The 12,603-nt window shown below is 54.2% G+C and overlaps 1 protein-coding gene across 6 annotated transcripts in view; it reads right to left on the bottom strand.

The window, feature by feature from the left end:
• The window catches only part of ERMARD (ER membrane associated RNA degradation), a 55,038-nt gene that overhangs the window by 16,847 nt on the left and 25,588 nt on the right, over window positions 1–12,603 (bottom strand). For 5 of the 6 annotated variants that reach the window (XM_043592799.1, XM_043592796.1, XM_043592798.1 and 2 more), the window contains one exon: window positions 11,414–11,602. The exons of the other annotated variant lie outside the window; for it this stretch is intronic. In XM_043592799.1, the coding sequence (XP_043448734.1) occupies window positions 11,419–11,602 (184 nt within the window). In that variant the 3' untranslated portion in view covers window positions 11,414–11,418. Of the gene's footprint in view, window positions 1–11,413; window positions 11,603–12,603 lie in introns of those variants that run through there. 6 annotated transcript variants of the gene reach the window in all.

Genomic DNA, 12,603 nt, shown 5'->3' with positions numbered 1-12,603 from the left:
AGACAGGTGACATCCGTGCTGAGTCTGCAGGAAGGCAGTGGCGCCTCGGTGTAGGTGAGTGTGCACCGGAGGGTCGGCAGGGCCTCCCGGAGGCAGGAAGACAGCCCCGGCCACTGCGCCCATCACCTGCCCCCAAAGTCCCCACACTACTCTGTACAGGAGGCACGCACTGGGTCTCAGGGCTCCCGGGACCTTGTGGAGGACATCCTCACGGAGGCTGGCTTTTTGCTGCATATTCCCAAGGGGAGACACTCGTCCCACCGCTGAGCTCAGACCATGCAAGCTGAGTGTCCGGGGCTGGCTGCGCCACTCTTGAGGCCCGGCACAAAATGAAATCCCAGGTGCTCCGCCGGAAAGCTGTTCTTTCCTCCACGGTTTCCATTAGGGGCTGGGTCGCGTCCCCCAAGTGCGTATGTTGAAGTCTGAACTCCCAGACCTCGGAACGTGCCTGTATGTGGAAGTAGGGCTTTTAACAGGTGATTAGGTTAAGACGAGGTCTTCATGCTGAAGACGAGCTCGACACCTACAGCCAGTGGCCCTCGGTAAGCAGATGGCCCTCCACAGTGTGTGGGCGCCCCGGCCACCAGCTAAAGGCTGAACAGCTGCGACAGAGCTTCCGCACAGGGGAAAGCCTTCTCCCCGTGGCTGGAACACGAGGTCTTGCCCCAGTGTCCAGCCTGCCCTGCAGACTTCAGCCTTGCCAGCCTCCAAACCCAGTGAGCCCATCTCCAATTTCTCACCAGAGGCCAGACCCACACAGGGTTCTGTTGGTCCCGTTTCTCTGGAGAAGCCTGCCTGATGCTCCCCGTGCCAAGGCCTGGGGCTCAATCACGTCCACACGCTCCCTCTCACCACAGAAGGTGCCCTGCTTGCGGGTTCTGGGGATGAAGACACGGAGGTCTTGGTGAGGTTGGTGGCGGCCCCCGGCCTCCTGCAGCCGCAGGAATGAAGAAGGCTAGTCTAGCTTCCTCGTTTGTGTCTCTACAAACACTAGTTTTTTTTTTTCCTCTCTCTTCGTATTTGAAGCAAATGCTGGTTCAGACTGCAAGCGTGGCTCCCCAGAGCCGTCAGCGCCCTCCCCTGCCCAGCCCGTCACAGGAAACGTGCCTGCCTTGATCCGCTTATGCAGGCTGTGCCTTTCCAGGAGCCCTTCCGTTTCTTCAAGGTCGTCCAATTTGTTCACAGCAGTCTCCTACGACCCCCTGCAGTTCAGTGGTGGCAGCTGTAATGTCTCCTCTTCCATTCAGGATTTATTTGGGTCCTCCCTCCTTCCTTGGTAAGTCTAGCTAAAGTTTTGTCAATTTTGTTTAGATTTTCAAAAAAAAAAAAAAAAAAACCCACTTTTAATTTGTTTCTATGTCATCTCAGTCTCCATTTATCTGATTTATCCTTCATTCTGCTAAGTTTAGATTTAGTCTGTTCTTGTTCTTATCTGGTTTCTTGGGATGTAAAGTGAGGTTGTTTCTGGGAGATCTTGTTTCGTAATGTAGGCATTTATCACTATAAACTTCCCTTCGGAACTGCTTTTGCAAGTTGGGGTATGATGTGTTTCTGTGTTAGTTTGTCTCAAGATTTTGAGACAACTTTTTGATTCCCTTTTTGAGGTCTTCTTTATCGATGGTTCAGGAGTGTATCAATTTCCACAGATTTTTTTAGTTTTCCAGTTTCCCTCCTGTTGTTGATCTTTAGTTCCACAACATTCCGATTGGAAAAGGTACTTGATGTGATCTCACTCTTCTTAAATGTGCTGACACTTGCTCTGATGCCCGTATGTGCTCTGCTGGAGAGCGCCACATGGACACTCGACAAGGATGTGCATTCTGCTGTTGTTGGACGAAATGTTCCCCGTTAGGTCGATTTGGTCTGTTACTCAGTTTCCTTATTGATTTTGTCTGGATGATGTACCCACTGTTGAAGTGGCACTAAAGTCTCCTGACACCATTGTATTGCTTTTCTTCCTTTCGTTCTCTAAATATTTGCTTTATGTATTTAGACGTTCCAGTGTTGGGTGCGTATGTATTCACAGTGATCAAACCCTCTTGAGGCGCCTGGGTGGCGCAGTCGGTTAAGCGTCCGACTTCAGCCAGGTCACGATCTTGCGGTCTGTGAGTTCGAGCCCCGCGTCAGGCTCTGGGCTGACAGCTCAGAGCCTGGAGCCTGCTTCGGATTCTGTGTCTCCCTCTCTCTCTGCCCCTCTCCCACTCGTGCTCTGTCTCTCTCTCTCAAAAATAAATATTAAAAAAAAATTTTTTTTTTTAATTTTTTTTTCAACGTTTATTTATTTTTGGGACAGAGAGAGACAGAGCATGAACGGGGGAGGGGCAGAGAGAGAGGGAGACACAGAATCGGAAACAGGCTCCAGGCTCTGAGCCGTCAGCCCAGAGCCTGACGCGGGGCTCGAACTCATGGACCGCGAGATCGTGACCTGGCTGAAGTCGGACGCTTAACCGACTGCGCCACCCAGGCGCCCCCAAAAAAAATTTTTTAAATACATATCAAGAGCATTAAGAATGAAACATGCATGGGGCGCCTGGGTGGCTCAGTCGGCTAAGTGTCCGACTTCAGCTCAGGTCACCATCTCGCAGCCAGTGAGTTCGAGCCCCGCGTCGGGCTCTGTGCTGACAGCTCAGAGCCTGGAGCCTGTTTCCGATTCTGTGTCTCCCTCTCTCTCTGCCCTTCCCCCGTTCATGCTCTGTCTCTCTCTGTCCCAAAAATAAATAAACGTTGAAAAAAAAATTAAAAAAAAAAAACCCTCTTGATGAATCGCCCCCTTTATCCCTATGTGATGACCTTCTCCCTGTGACAGATTTTATCCGAAAGCCTATCTTGTCTGATGAGTCCAGCCACCCCGGCCCTGCTCTGGTTCCACGTGCAGGAAAACCTCACTCCATTCCCTCACTTTCAGCCTGTGCGTGTCCTTAAAGCTAACGCGAGTCTCTTGTAGGCAACATATTGTTGGATCTTGGTGTCTGCTTTTTTTTTTATCCAGTCGGCCATTCTGTGTCTTTTGGTTAGAAAATTTAACCCACTTCCGTTAAAAGTAACTAATGGTAGGTAAGGACTTGCTATTGCCATTTTGTTCATTGTTTTCTGATGGTTCTGCACTACTTTCACTCCTTTCTTCCTTCCTCACAGTCTTCCTTTGTGACTTGTTGGGCTTTTTTGTGGTAGGCTATTTTGATTCCTTTTTCTGTAACGTTTGTGTGTCTACTAGAGAGGATTTCTTTGTGGTAACCCCAAGACTTACCTAAAGTGGCGGATAGTTACAACAGTCTTTCAAGCTGATAATAACCTCATTCAATCATACACAAGCTCTACGCTTTCATCCCCATCGGATGCTACTGATGTCACATTTGACATCTTGTAAATCGTGTGTCCATTAACAAATTATTGTAGCTAGTTATTTTTATGATTTTGCCTTTTAACTTTTATACCAAAGCTACGTGATTTATGCCCCAACGTTACCTATTACAGGAATCTGAATTCACTACGTATTTACCACTACCACTGAGTTTTAGAAGTTGTGGCTTTACCAGTTTCCAGTCGAAGAACTCCCTTCAGTATTTCTTGTAAAGTAGGGCCAGTGATAATGGACCCCTTCAGCTTTCGTCTGTCTGGGTAGATCCTTATTTATTCTTCATTTCCAAGCAGAGCATTCTTGGTTCGCGGTTTTTACTTTCAGCACTTTGGGACAAGGACCTACTTCGGAATCTGCGGTTGGGTCTGCTGATGGCGGCCTGTTACCAGGTGTGCAGACCAGTGTGGTTCCCATGCAGTCCCTGGGCCGGCAGGACTGGCCCCAGATAGCAGCTGAGACGGGCTGGCGCCAAGCGGCAGGGCTAATCCGGGCCCACGGCCAGGACTGAGGTCTGCGGGATCGCCTCTAGGGGCACACACAGGTATGCCTCCTGTTGGGTCCCTGGGCAGGTGGGTCCACTCCCAGACCACAGCTGAGAGGGGCTTCAGGCTCCACAGTCCGACGGAGTTCAGTGGGCCTGCCTCCGGGGACACAGAGGAGCAGTGACACACCCACCTTGTGCCCATTCTGAGTCTCGCCGAACCCCCGCACATCACGGGTCCACTGGCATATTTTGTTCATGCGGCATCACGAACACTGTTACGTGGACGAGGCAGCAAGGGATGCCAGACAGGTACCTCCTCTGTTCACACAGAGCCCACGGTCCGTCAGACTTCACTTACAAAATTCAAGTTCAAAGATAAAGAAGTGTCAGAAGATGACACCACAGAGCAGCAAGCCCAGTCAGTCCTCTTGAGCACAGGGTCCCTCCCATGTGACCATGCAGTCTCACTGCCATGAGGCCAGCCCCGTGTGTCCTTTGTCACACAGCCTTATCAGAGGCCACCCATGAAGGAACTAAGGACACAGCTCCCCAGAGGTCCCATCTCCCCACCAGGGGTGGCCTGAAACCTCCTCTCCGATCCCCCAGACAGCCTTCCACACACAAGCCTCTCAGCGAGATCAGCAACACTCTCTCAGGGCTCTGGATTCTCGCTCTCTCCATTTTGTCCCACACGGACTCTTTGGCCCCTCAGCTTTGCCATGCAGATATGTGCCCAGGGGTTTTCAGCTGGAACTGTTTTCCAAAATAGTTCCTTTCCCTCATTGCCAGAAGCAGATATCCAAAGAAAACGTCCTTAACTAACAGAATGTATCTACAAGAAATCACTAAGGGACACATGGCTCAGTGATGGAACATTAGAAGGAACAAGAAGTTGTTCCTTACTTCCCATGGTGCCAACTCCTGTTCTCACTTGCAGAAATGACCGTGCACAAGGAAGTGACCTGGGAGATACGTTCCCACATGTGGTGGCAGCGTGGAGAGCCTGGGACACCGTGCAAAGGAACCAAGATATTTTGCACAGAAGGTGTTTATTTAGAGGAAGAACGTGACCTGACCAGTGGCTGGGGAACATAGTTCTCTGGCCCAGAGAATGGGCTGGAGAAGTGAGAGAAGCCGGGGTCTCGAGCAAGCCGTCAGATGGTAAGGACAGGCATGGGCAGTACCAGAGGTGGTGGGATGGAGGGGAAATTGTGAGGTGAATGCAGGCACATGCTCCTGAAGTTTCTAGCACTGATGTCTGGGATCCTGCTGGTGTCTTTGGTCAAGACGGAGCACACTCAGGAAGGACTCAGGGAGGAGGAGGCTACATGAAGGAACGCGGTCGTGGGTGCTGGTGCTAAGCGGTCCAGGAGGCAGAAGATTGCCTTAAGGTCAGGGCTTGAGATAGTTGGGAGTCATCGGTATAAAAGTGGGGAAAATAACTTGCAATTTAGAGCAAAATCCTATCACACCTTTTTGTGCCTCCTGAGTGCTGGGCCATTCATCTGGGTAGAGAACTCTTGGGTTTAGAAAAGCAATCTGGCGGGGCGCCTGGGTGGCGCAGTCGGTTAAGTGTCCGACTTCAGCCAGGTCACCATCTCGCGGTCCGTGAGTTCAAGCCCCGCGTCGGGCTCTGGGCTGATGGCTCAGAGCCTGGAGCCTGTTTCCGATTCTGTGTCTCCCTCTCTCTCTGCCCCTCCCCCGTTCATGCTCTGTCTCTCTCTGTCCCCAAAATAAATAAATGTTGAAAAAAAAAAAATTTAAAAAAGAAAAAAAAAGAAAAGCAATCTGGTTGGACATCTTGTTTGAGAAAAGTAAGACTCCCCCTTGTAATAGCTTAATGGGAGGTAAGGGCAGAGAAAAATTAATTTCTTGGTAATATGAAGTGAGAGAGACTGAATCCCCTTGGACAGCTCTAGACAGAGGAGGTGAGAACCCAAACAAGTGGGAGAAAATGGGGATGTAAGGAGCACTAGGGAAACAGGGGGTCGGGGTCCCTGGGACAGACAGACACGGTCAGTGAGGAACGGGCTCACTGGCGGGCTGTTTTGGGGGAGACTGAGGACTGAACTCAAGTGGAAGCGGCTTCCTTTTCTGTATGACTGCGGGGGCTTCCACAGAAGGTGGCCCCACAGCCAGCCCTGTGCTGGGGTGCTTGGTGGGCACGGGGGGGCAGACCTGGGGCAGCCACCAGCACACGCGACCCCTCCTTGACCCAGTGTCAGCGTCTTCTTTCTCTCACGCTTTTTATTTCCAGTCGGCGTGAATCTGCTGAAAGCCTCAGTTTTCCCAAACCAACCCAAGTGCCACCTCGTGGAGCACCCCAAGTCCGCCCCGGGGGGAATGCGTGCTTCATCCGCGCACACCATCTATTTCAACAAGCGCTCACTCCACTTGCTCTCGCTCTGACATCACTTCCGCCACTGACTCACCCGGAGAGCAACGTGCTCATTTACAGCCTTTGGCGCCGCTAGCCCCTCGCAACAGGGACAGAATCTGCGTTCGTGCAAACTTGAGCCATCTGGTTTTGTGAACAACATTTCTAACTGCAAACCCACAAATCGGCATTGTTGGTATTGGTGTTGTGAACTCGAACTTGGCTAACGGGAAGGATGACTCTGCCTTGGGTGTGCTGACAACAACCAAATTTCTGTGCCTGCACAACAAAGGCCATACACTTGGCAAAACCCAAAGAGCGGGACGAACCTGATGTGCAGGGGCTCATTCTGCTAAGAAACTGACCTCTTCCTGCTGCTTTCCAGAAAACACCCAGGAACGTGTCCTCCGAGTGGTCTGCCCAGGTCCTCACACCTGAGCAGTGGACAGGCACACGGCCAGGGTCGAGGTACCAGTCTGGGAGGAAGAGAGGTCGTGTGGGCGTCCAGGACACTTCCGGTTGGAGAGGGGGGTGCCCCCACACGTGTGTGCAGAGCACAAGGCTGGGGAAGCTCGCAGGGGCCGTGGGAGCAGGCGCCCGGACGGATCACACACAGAGCCGCTGTAGTGGGTGCACAAGGTAGGGTCTGGTGGCCTCCAACCCCAAGTTCCAGAGAGCCCCCGGCCGCAGGAACGTCCTCCCACAGTGCCTGAGGCTGGCCGCTCCTGAGGCTGCTGCCAGGAACCCTCACGGATCGTCACCTCTGCCTCTTCCTGCTCCCACACAGGTAAGTGCGTCAACCCCAGCAGGCACAGTGAAAAGTACAAAGTTCCACCCAAAAAAAAAAACTGTTGAATTTTTCCAGATTGTATCGGCAGAGTACTGGGGAGTACACGCGGGGATCAGTAACGCCTAGGTGCTGGGTGATAAAGAGACAATACTGACCCAGGCACAAGGCCCTGAGTTCTAGACTTCACGACGGCCGCACCAAACACACGCACTTGGCCTAGCTTCCCTGACGCACTTCAGAGGAAGAGGCCCCAAAGCTCAGGGAGGCAGGAATATTTGAGTTTTGTTGGTTGTTAATGAGGGGACTACATTGCCAAGAGCATCTACAAGCAGCGTCCAGACATTGAGAAAACACACTGGCAAGGGGACCCTGGCATCCCGGGCAGATCCGCAGCACTGTCCCCTTCAGGCGAGGACGACAGAAGAACTGCCACAATCTGCATTACTCAGTTTTATCGGGAAGGACCTAGAGCGCCAGGTCCCGGAAGGACTGAAAAATAAGAGTGTGCATGGGCGCGGTTCTGGCCACGGCGGTTCCGGCCATGGCCGCGGGGTCCCAGCACTAAGCTGGCGATCAGACCCGCAGAGACCTGTGGTGGCAGCCAGCTCACCATGGGGCTCCACGGGCAGGAACATGTGGGCAGTCCTGACGTCACCCTCGGTCTGGTGGACGGAGATGCCACTAAGGTCATGCAACAGAGAACCCCCCCCACACACACACCCAGCAAATTCCCAGGACTGAGCCAGTTCGCAGGCCCAGAACCTCTTTCTCAGAGGGATGGCTGGGTCCCCTGGCCCTCAAGGTCTAGTGGAAAAGGGAAGCTTACAGCATGGCCTCTTACCTCCAAGATGGTGAAACCAAAAGCCATATTGCTTCGATGGGAATTTCTGAGGTGAGTCCCCATGTGACCTGTGCCCGTCTGGCCTACGAGAAGGCAGCCAGATGTTGGTGAGCGGGCACGGGTTGAGCGGCCAGCTCGGCTGCAGACGCTGCCCCGGATGTGGCTTCTTCAGATCAATACGGCCCGACCTCTGGCCTGCAGCCTGCCGTGGCCCCTCCCTGTCCGCCTACTTCCAAACCTACCGGCAGCAGGCCAGACAGCGCACCTCCACAGGCTTGTGTGCGGGCTGGGCCACCTCCCCGGTTCTTCAGCACATGCCGGAGCCCAAGGCCGTCCCGCAGGCCAGTCCACCCGTGGATAATGTGTGCACCCAGGAAATGAGAGATACCCCAGATGTCTAGATGAAAGAAGTGAAGGCCAAAGGGTGGGGCACAAACCCACAAGAACGCAGGGGGTCGCAGTCCGGAAGGTTCCAGGGACCCAGGGATCAGGGAATGTTCCAGTGTATCCTGTAAAGGGAAGAGCTGTTTCTGTGTCTTATGCCCACTGCCACTGGAATGAAGCAAGTTACCAGGGAGCCTCTTTTGGGTTCTGGGAGTAACACTTGGCCTTGCTGTCCTGATATTAAATGAACCTATAAAACCACCAGCTTCGCAGGAGGTCCAGAATAAGAAAATGCTCCACACCAGGCTGATGTGAAAGCTGCTGGCCCCCTCAGACCGTGGTGCCGACAGGATCCCGCAGCAGGACGGACCACGGTGATCATTCTGCAGTTCTTCTGGAGCCCAAGACAGACTAAGACTGCACTTCGCCATGGAGCCGGTCAGAGCGTATCCGACCCTTTGTATCATTAGGCCGGGCAGCTGCTGGGGCACTTCACCACTAGACAGAAGTCACACACACACACACACACACACGGGCTCGAGCGTGTCCCGAGGGCACAGGCTGCACACGCAAATGGTTCAGATCCCAAAGCACCTACCCTGCTACACCGGCCCTTTGTCGGGTACCCACGGTCTCCCGGAGTTTCCACTGATCAGACGCCCGATGTGAGAAGGTCCTACTTGATTTCTGTACAAGACCACTGACACCAACTAAAGACGAAAGCTGTAGCATCACAGCCTCAAGGGTGACCCTAAGGGAGGATCGCCAGGTGTCCCGTGGCAAAGCGCGGCCTTAGGCGTTATCTGCAGAACAACTACCACGGTTCTGTCCCAGAACGCTAGGGGCGCGTGCCTGGGAGGGGGCCCTACCAGGGCAGGCACCACACGCAGTTGTCCACGTTCCCTGGACGCAGCGGAGCCAGGAGGACGGAGCTACAGGAAAACAGGCAACGAGAAAGCGCTTGGCTAGGCGGTCGGTGACGGAGTAAGACTGGAAAGTCGCTGGCAAGTGGTGTCTAAGCTCTGGACAGGGACCGCGGAAGAGGGACGTGCTTAGGCCTCCTGAGAAGAGCCGCGGGCAGAGGCCGTGCCCCACACGGGTGCCCGCCACCGGCACCCGGGGATGCAACGGCCTGTCCCTGGACGTGACTGCTCTCGGTCCGCGGGCTCACAAAGCCTCCCTCACCGCCGTCGTTCTGACAGCACCGCTTCCGAGAAGCCCAGCAAGGAGGCCCGTCGACCGCGCCCGCCGTGCACTCCGAAGCGGCCAGCTGGAGGACGTGGCGGGGGACAGACGCATCTACACTGGCTGGCAGCCGTGCCCCGTGGGGCTGCCGTCCCCCCAGATGGGCCTCATGCCCCGAGCAGCCACTCAGCTCACAGCGCGTCTCACTGCCGGCACACAGGTGGCGGGAGCACGAGTGATGGGGACGGTTCCTCTCCTTACGGTCCCTGAGCCACTAGCCTGTCTCGTAATTCTGGACTGTGCTGCTGGAAGGTTCCTGAGAAGCTTCCACAGAGGGACACGGGTGCCCCACTGGCCTGCAGGCTGAGAGGCCGCCCGTCCCCCCGGATGCCTCGTGTCAATAAACAAAAAGGCCAAGAGGGGTTGACCGTGACGGTGTGGGCGACCGCTCCTCACTCGCTTAGGGACAGGCGTGCTGCCAGACAGGGGAGCGGGGACGAGTGTGTCTGGAATCGAGGGGTCATCTGGGGAACCTCCGAGTATTCCCACGTCCAGGGATCAGAGCCGGTGGGAAACTAGTTGGCAAAACCAGAAAGACTTGAGAGAAACCCTTCGGGAAAGCAGCCTGGGCCACCCTACCAGGTAAGTGGCTAAGGGCAGAGGAACACGGAATGTGCTGGAGAAAAGGGGATTTTTAATACCAACTTCTGCAGATCGCCAGGTGCACAGGCCCCACCTATTCCTTCGCAGGTTTGGTAAGTATATGGGTTCTCTTGTCTGCCCTTTTCCGGTCCAGCTCCAACATCAGCAGGGTTAAGAGTGGTTACTCCTACAAATCGTCACTTAGAATCCGGCCAAGGGAGGTTGTGACCACCGGCCAAAGAACACGTCCCAGGAGCAGAAACGGGGACTTGTGGGATTCGGGGTCTACACTTGCAAACAGCAAGGATGCTTTACAGGGGCAGAAGCTCGGTGCTCTGCCTTCACCCAGGAGTTTAGTTTAAAAAAGGTGTGGCGGGTACGGAGTTGGCAAAGGGATGGACGGAATGTGCCAGAATGTTTGTCATCCCACAGCACCATCCCTCGACACTGTTCTCCGACAGCAAAGAAGCCAGAAACGCACGTGCTGGATGTCCTTCCTTGGAGGGCTGTGGGTTAGAACCTGCCGGCCAGGTTTACAAAGCAGAGAGGAGGCCACAGTTCACCGTACATGGCCTAGCGCACATGCAGACCTGGGGTCCGGACAGCCTCACGGGGGCCCTGACGGCTGCTGGCTTTGCGGCTGCCACCTGAGACAGACGGTCAGACAGCTGCAGCGGCACAGGGAGCCCTGGAGAAGCACAGACCGTGGCTCTCGGGGCTGGACTGAGGTGGCTGCACCTGTCCCTCACCCCTCCGGCTCTCCCTGCTCCTGCACGGGACTCTCCTTACCCTGACACGTGCCCGGGCTCCTGCTCTCCCAGCCACGTGCTGCCCGGCGCCCACGTCTGCCTGGCGTACCTCCCAGGAGCTGTTCCTCCTGACCCTTCCCATGGGACCTGGATCGTCCAACCTCACTCCCAGCTCCGGGGATGAGGCCAGACTGGCCCAAGCTCGCTCTCTGTGTCCTGGTGGTTGCTCAGGACTGGACACCTACACAGCTTGGCCAGTGAGTACAGACGGTGGCAGGGTCCCGGCCACAGTGACAGTTTTCAAGAGTTCTCTGGGTGACGTGGGGTGAAAAGCACCCCTGCCCCTGGACACTGTGTCATGGCGGGGGGGGGGGGGAGGGCACCAAACTGCCATGGCCACTTGATTTCGGGATGGGACCCAGCCTGAGGTTCACACCGACTCAGGAACGGCAAATCAGAAAACCGCAGAGAAATGGAATTGGATCCCTGATCAAACAGACCCTGGAAACCACCCTACCTTTGGATTTTCAATTTCCATGCAGGTAAATAAAGCCTGTGTGGACCGGGTTTCTGGATGTCGCCCAAAACATCTTGACAGTTAAGTGCTTTCACGGAACCCCTTTACTTGTGGATTTCCTGGCTAAATGTATTAACATCTGTTTCTTCTCACTGAAAGTCCAAATTTTCAACAGAGCTGTACGCGTAAGAACGATCGCTTCGTTCCACTTGTTCCTCTCTTGGCTGGTGTAAACCACCAGGTTCTCCGTGTACTGCAAGATCGACTTTAAGAACCTGTTTTAATAAAAAGAAATGAACTCCTTTATTCTATCATAGAATGCCCCAGTGATTTAAATGCACTCTCTTCCTTTTGGGATCCAAACTATTGGACTTAATTTCTGTCTGCACACTTGAGAGAGAGAAGTACATGCAGAACGGACACGGGGGCACGGGAGTCGGAGGGAGATGCCGAGACGCCTCCCGATTGGAGAGGGGGCTGGACTCCCGCGAGTTTTACACACCCGGGGGCCTTTTCAAACTTACTCTCAGCTCCGGTGAAATGGTTTTAGGAGACAGAACTGAGTTCCAGAAAGGGTGTTAGAGTCCACATGGATTAAATGCCACGTGATAAACACACACGCACGTAACGGGGAACAGGCGAGCCCCGGGGCCCCGCGTGCGGGCTGCTCTCAGTCCTGGGCTCCTGTGCACCCGGCGCCTGCCCTCGCGACGAGCCCTGTAGCTGCACCGCCTCGTGGGACACCTTCCGCTGTGGCAGCACTGCTGACATGCGTTCACCAAACTGTCCACGTCCCTCCTCCCGACTGAGAGGAATCAGTCACGCTTGTATTTTCCAAGTTCTCTCCAGTCTGCCAAGTAGTCTAAGATGTTCTCCAGAGTCTAACTCCAAGTACTTTCAAACTTGGAAGTTAAAAGAATAATGCAATAAAAATCCACAGATGCTTCGTCTAGAGAGTGGTTCTCAGTTGGGGAGGACACTGTATCTGGGGATGTCTACACCACTTATGGCTACCCCGGGGCGCCGCTCCCGCCCTGCGTATCCACACAGCCACCGCAGAGGACCCCCCCAGCTCAGAGCATCAGCAGTGCTAAAGCCACCAGTCATTAACATTCTGCAAGTTCGCTGCCCTCGTTCCCACTTGGGTTCCATGATTCTTTAAGAAAACGTCGGTCATATTTTCGTGATCTTTTTTTTTTTTTAAGTTTATTTATTTATTCTGAAAGAGACAGAGAGGCAGAACAAGCAGAGGAGAGGCAGACAGAGAGGAGAACAG

Source organism: Prionailurus bengalensis, chromosome B2, assembly GCF_016509475.1.
Source record: "Prionailurus bengalensis isolate Pbe53 chromosome B2, Fcat_Pben_1.1_paternal_pri, whole genome shotgun sequence".
Lineage (NCBI taxonomy): Eukaryota > Metazoa > Chordata > Mammalia > Carnivora > Felidae > Prionailurus > Prionailurus bengalensis.
Note: the sequence above shows the minus strand (reverse complement) of the source record. Positions and strands in the feature narration are given on the sequence as shown.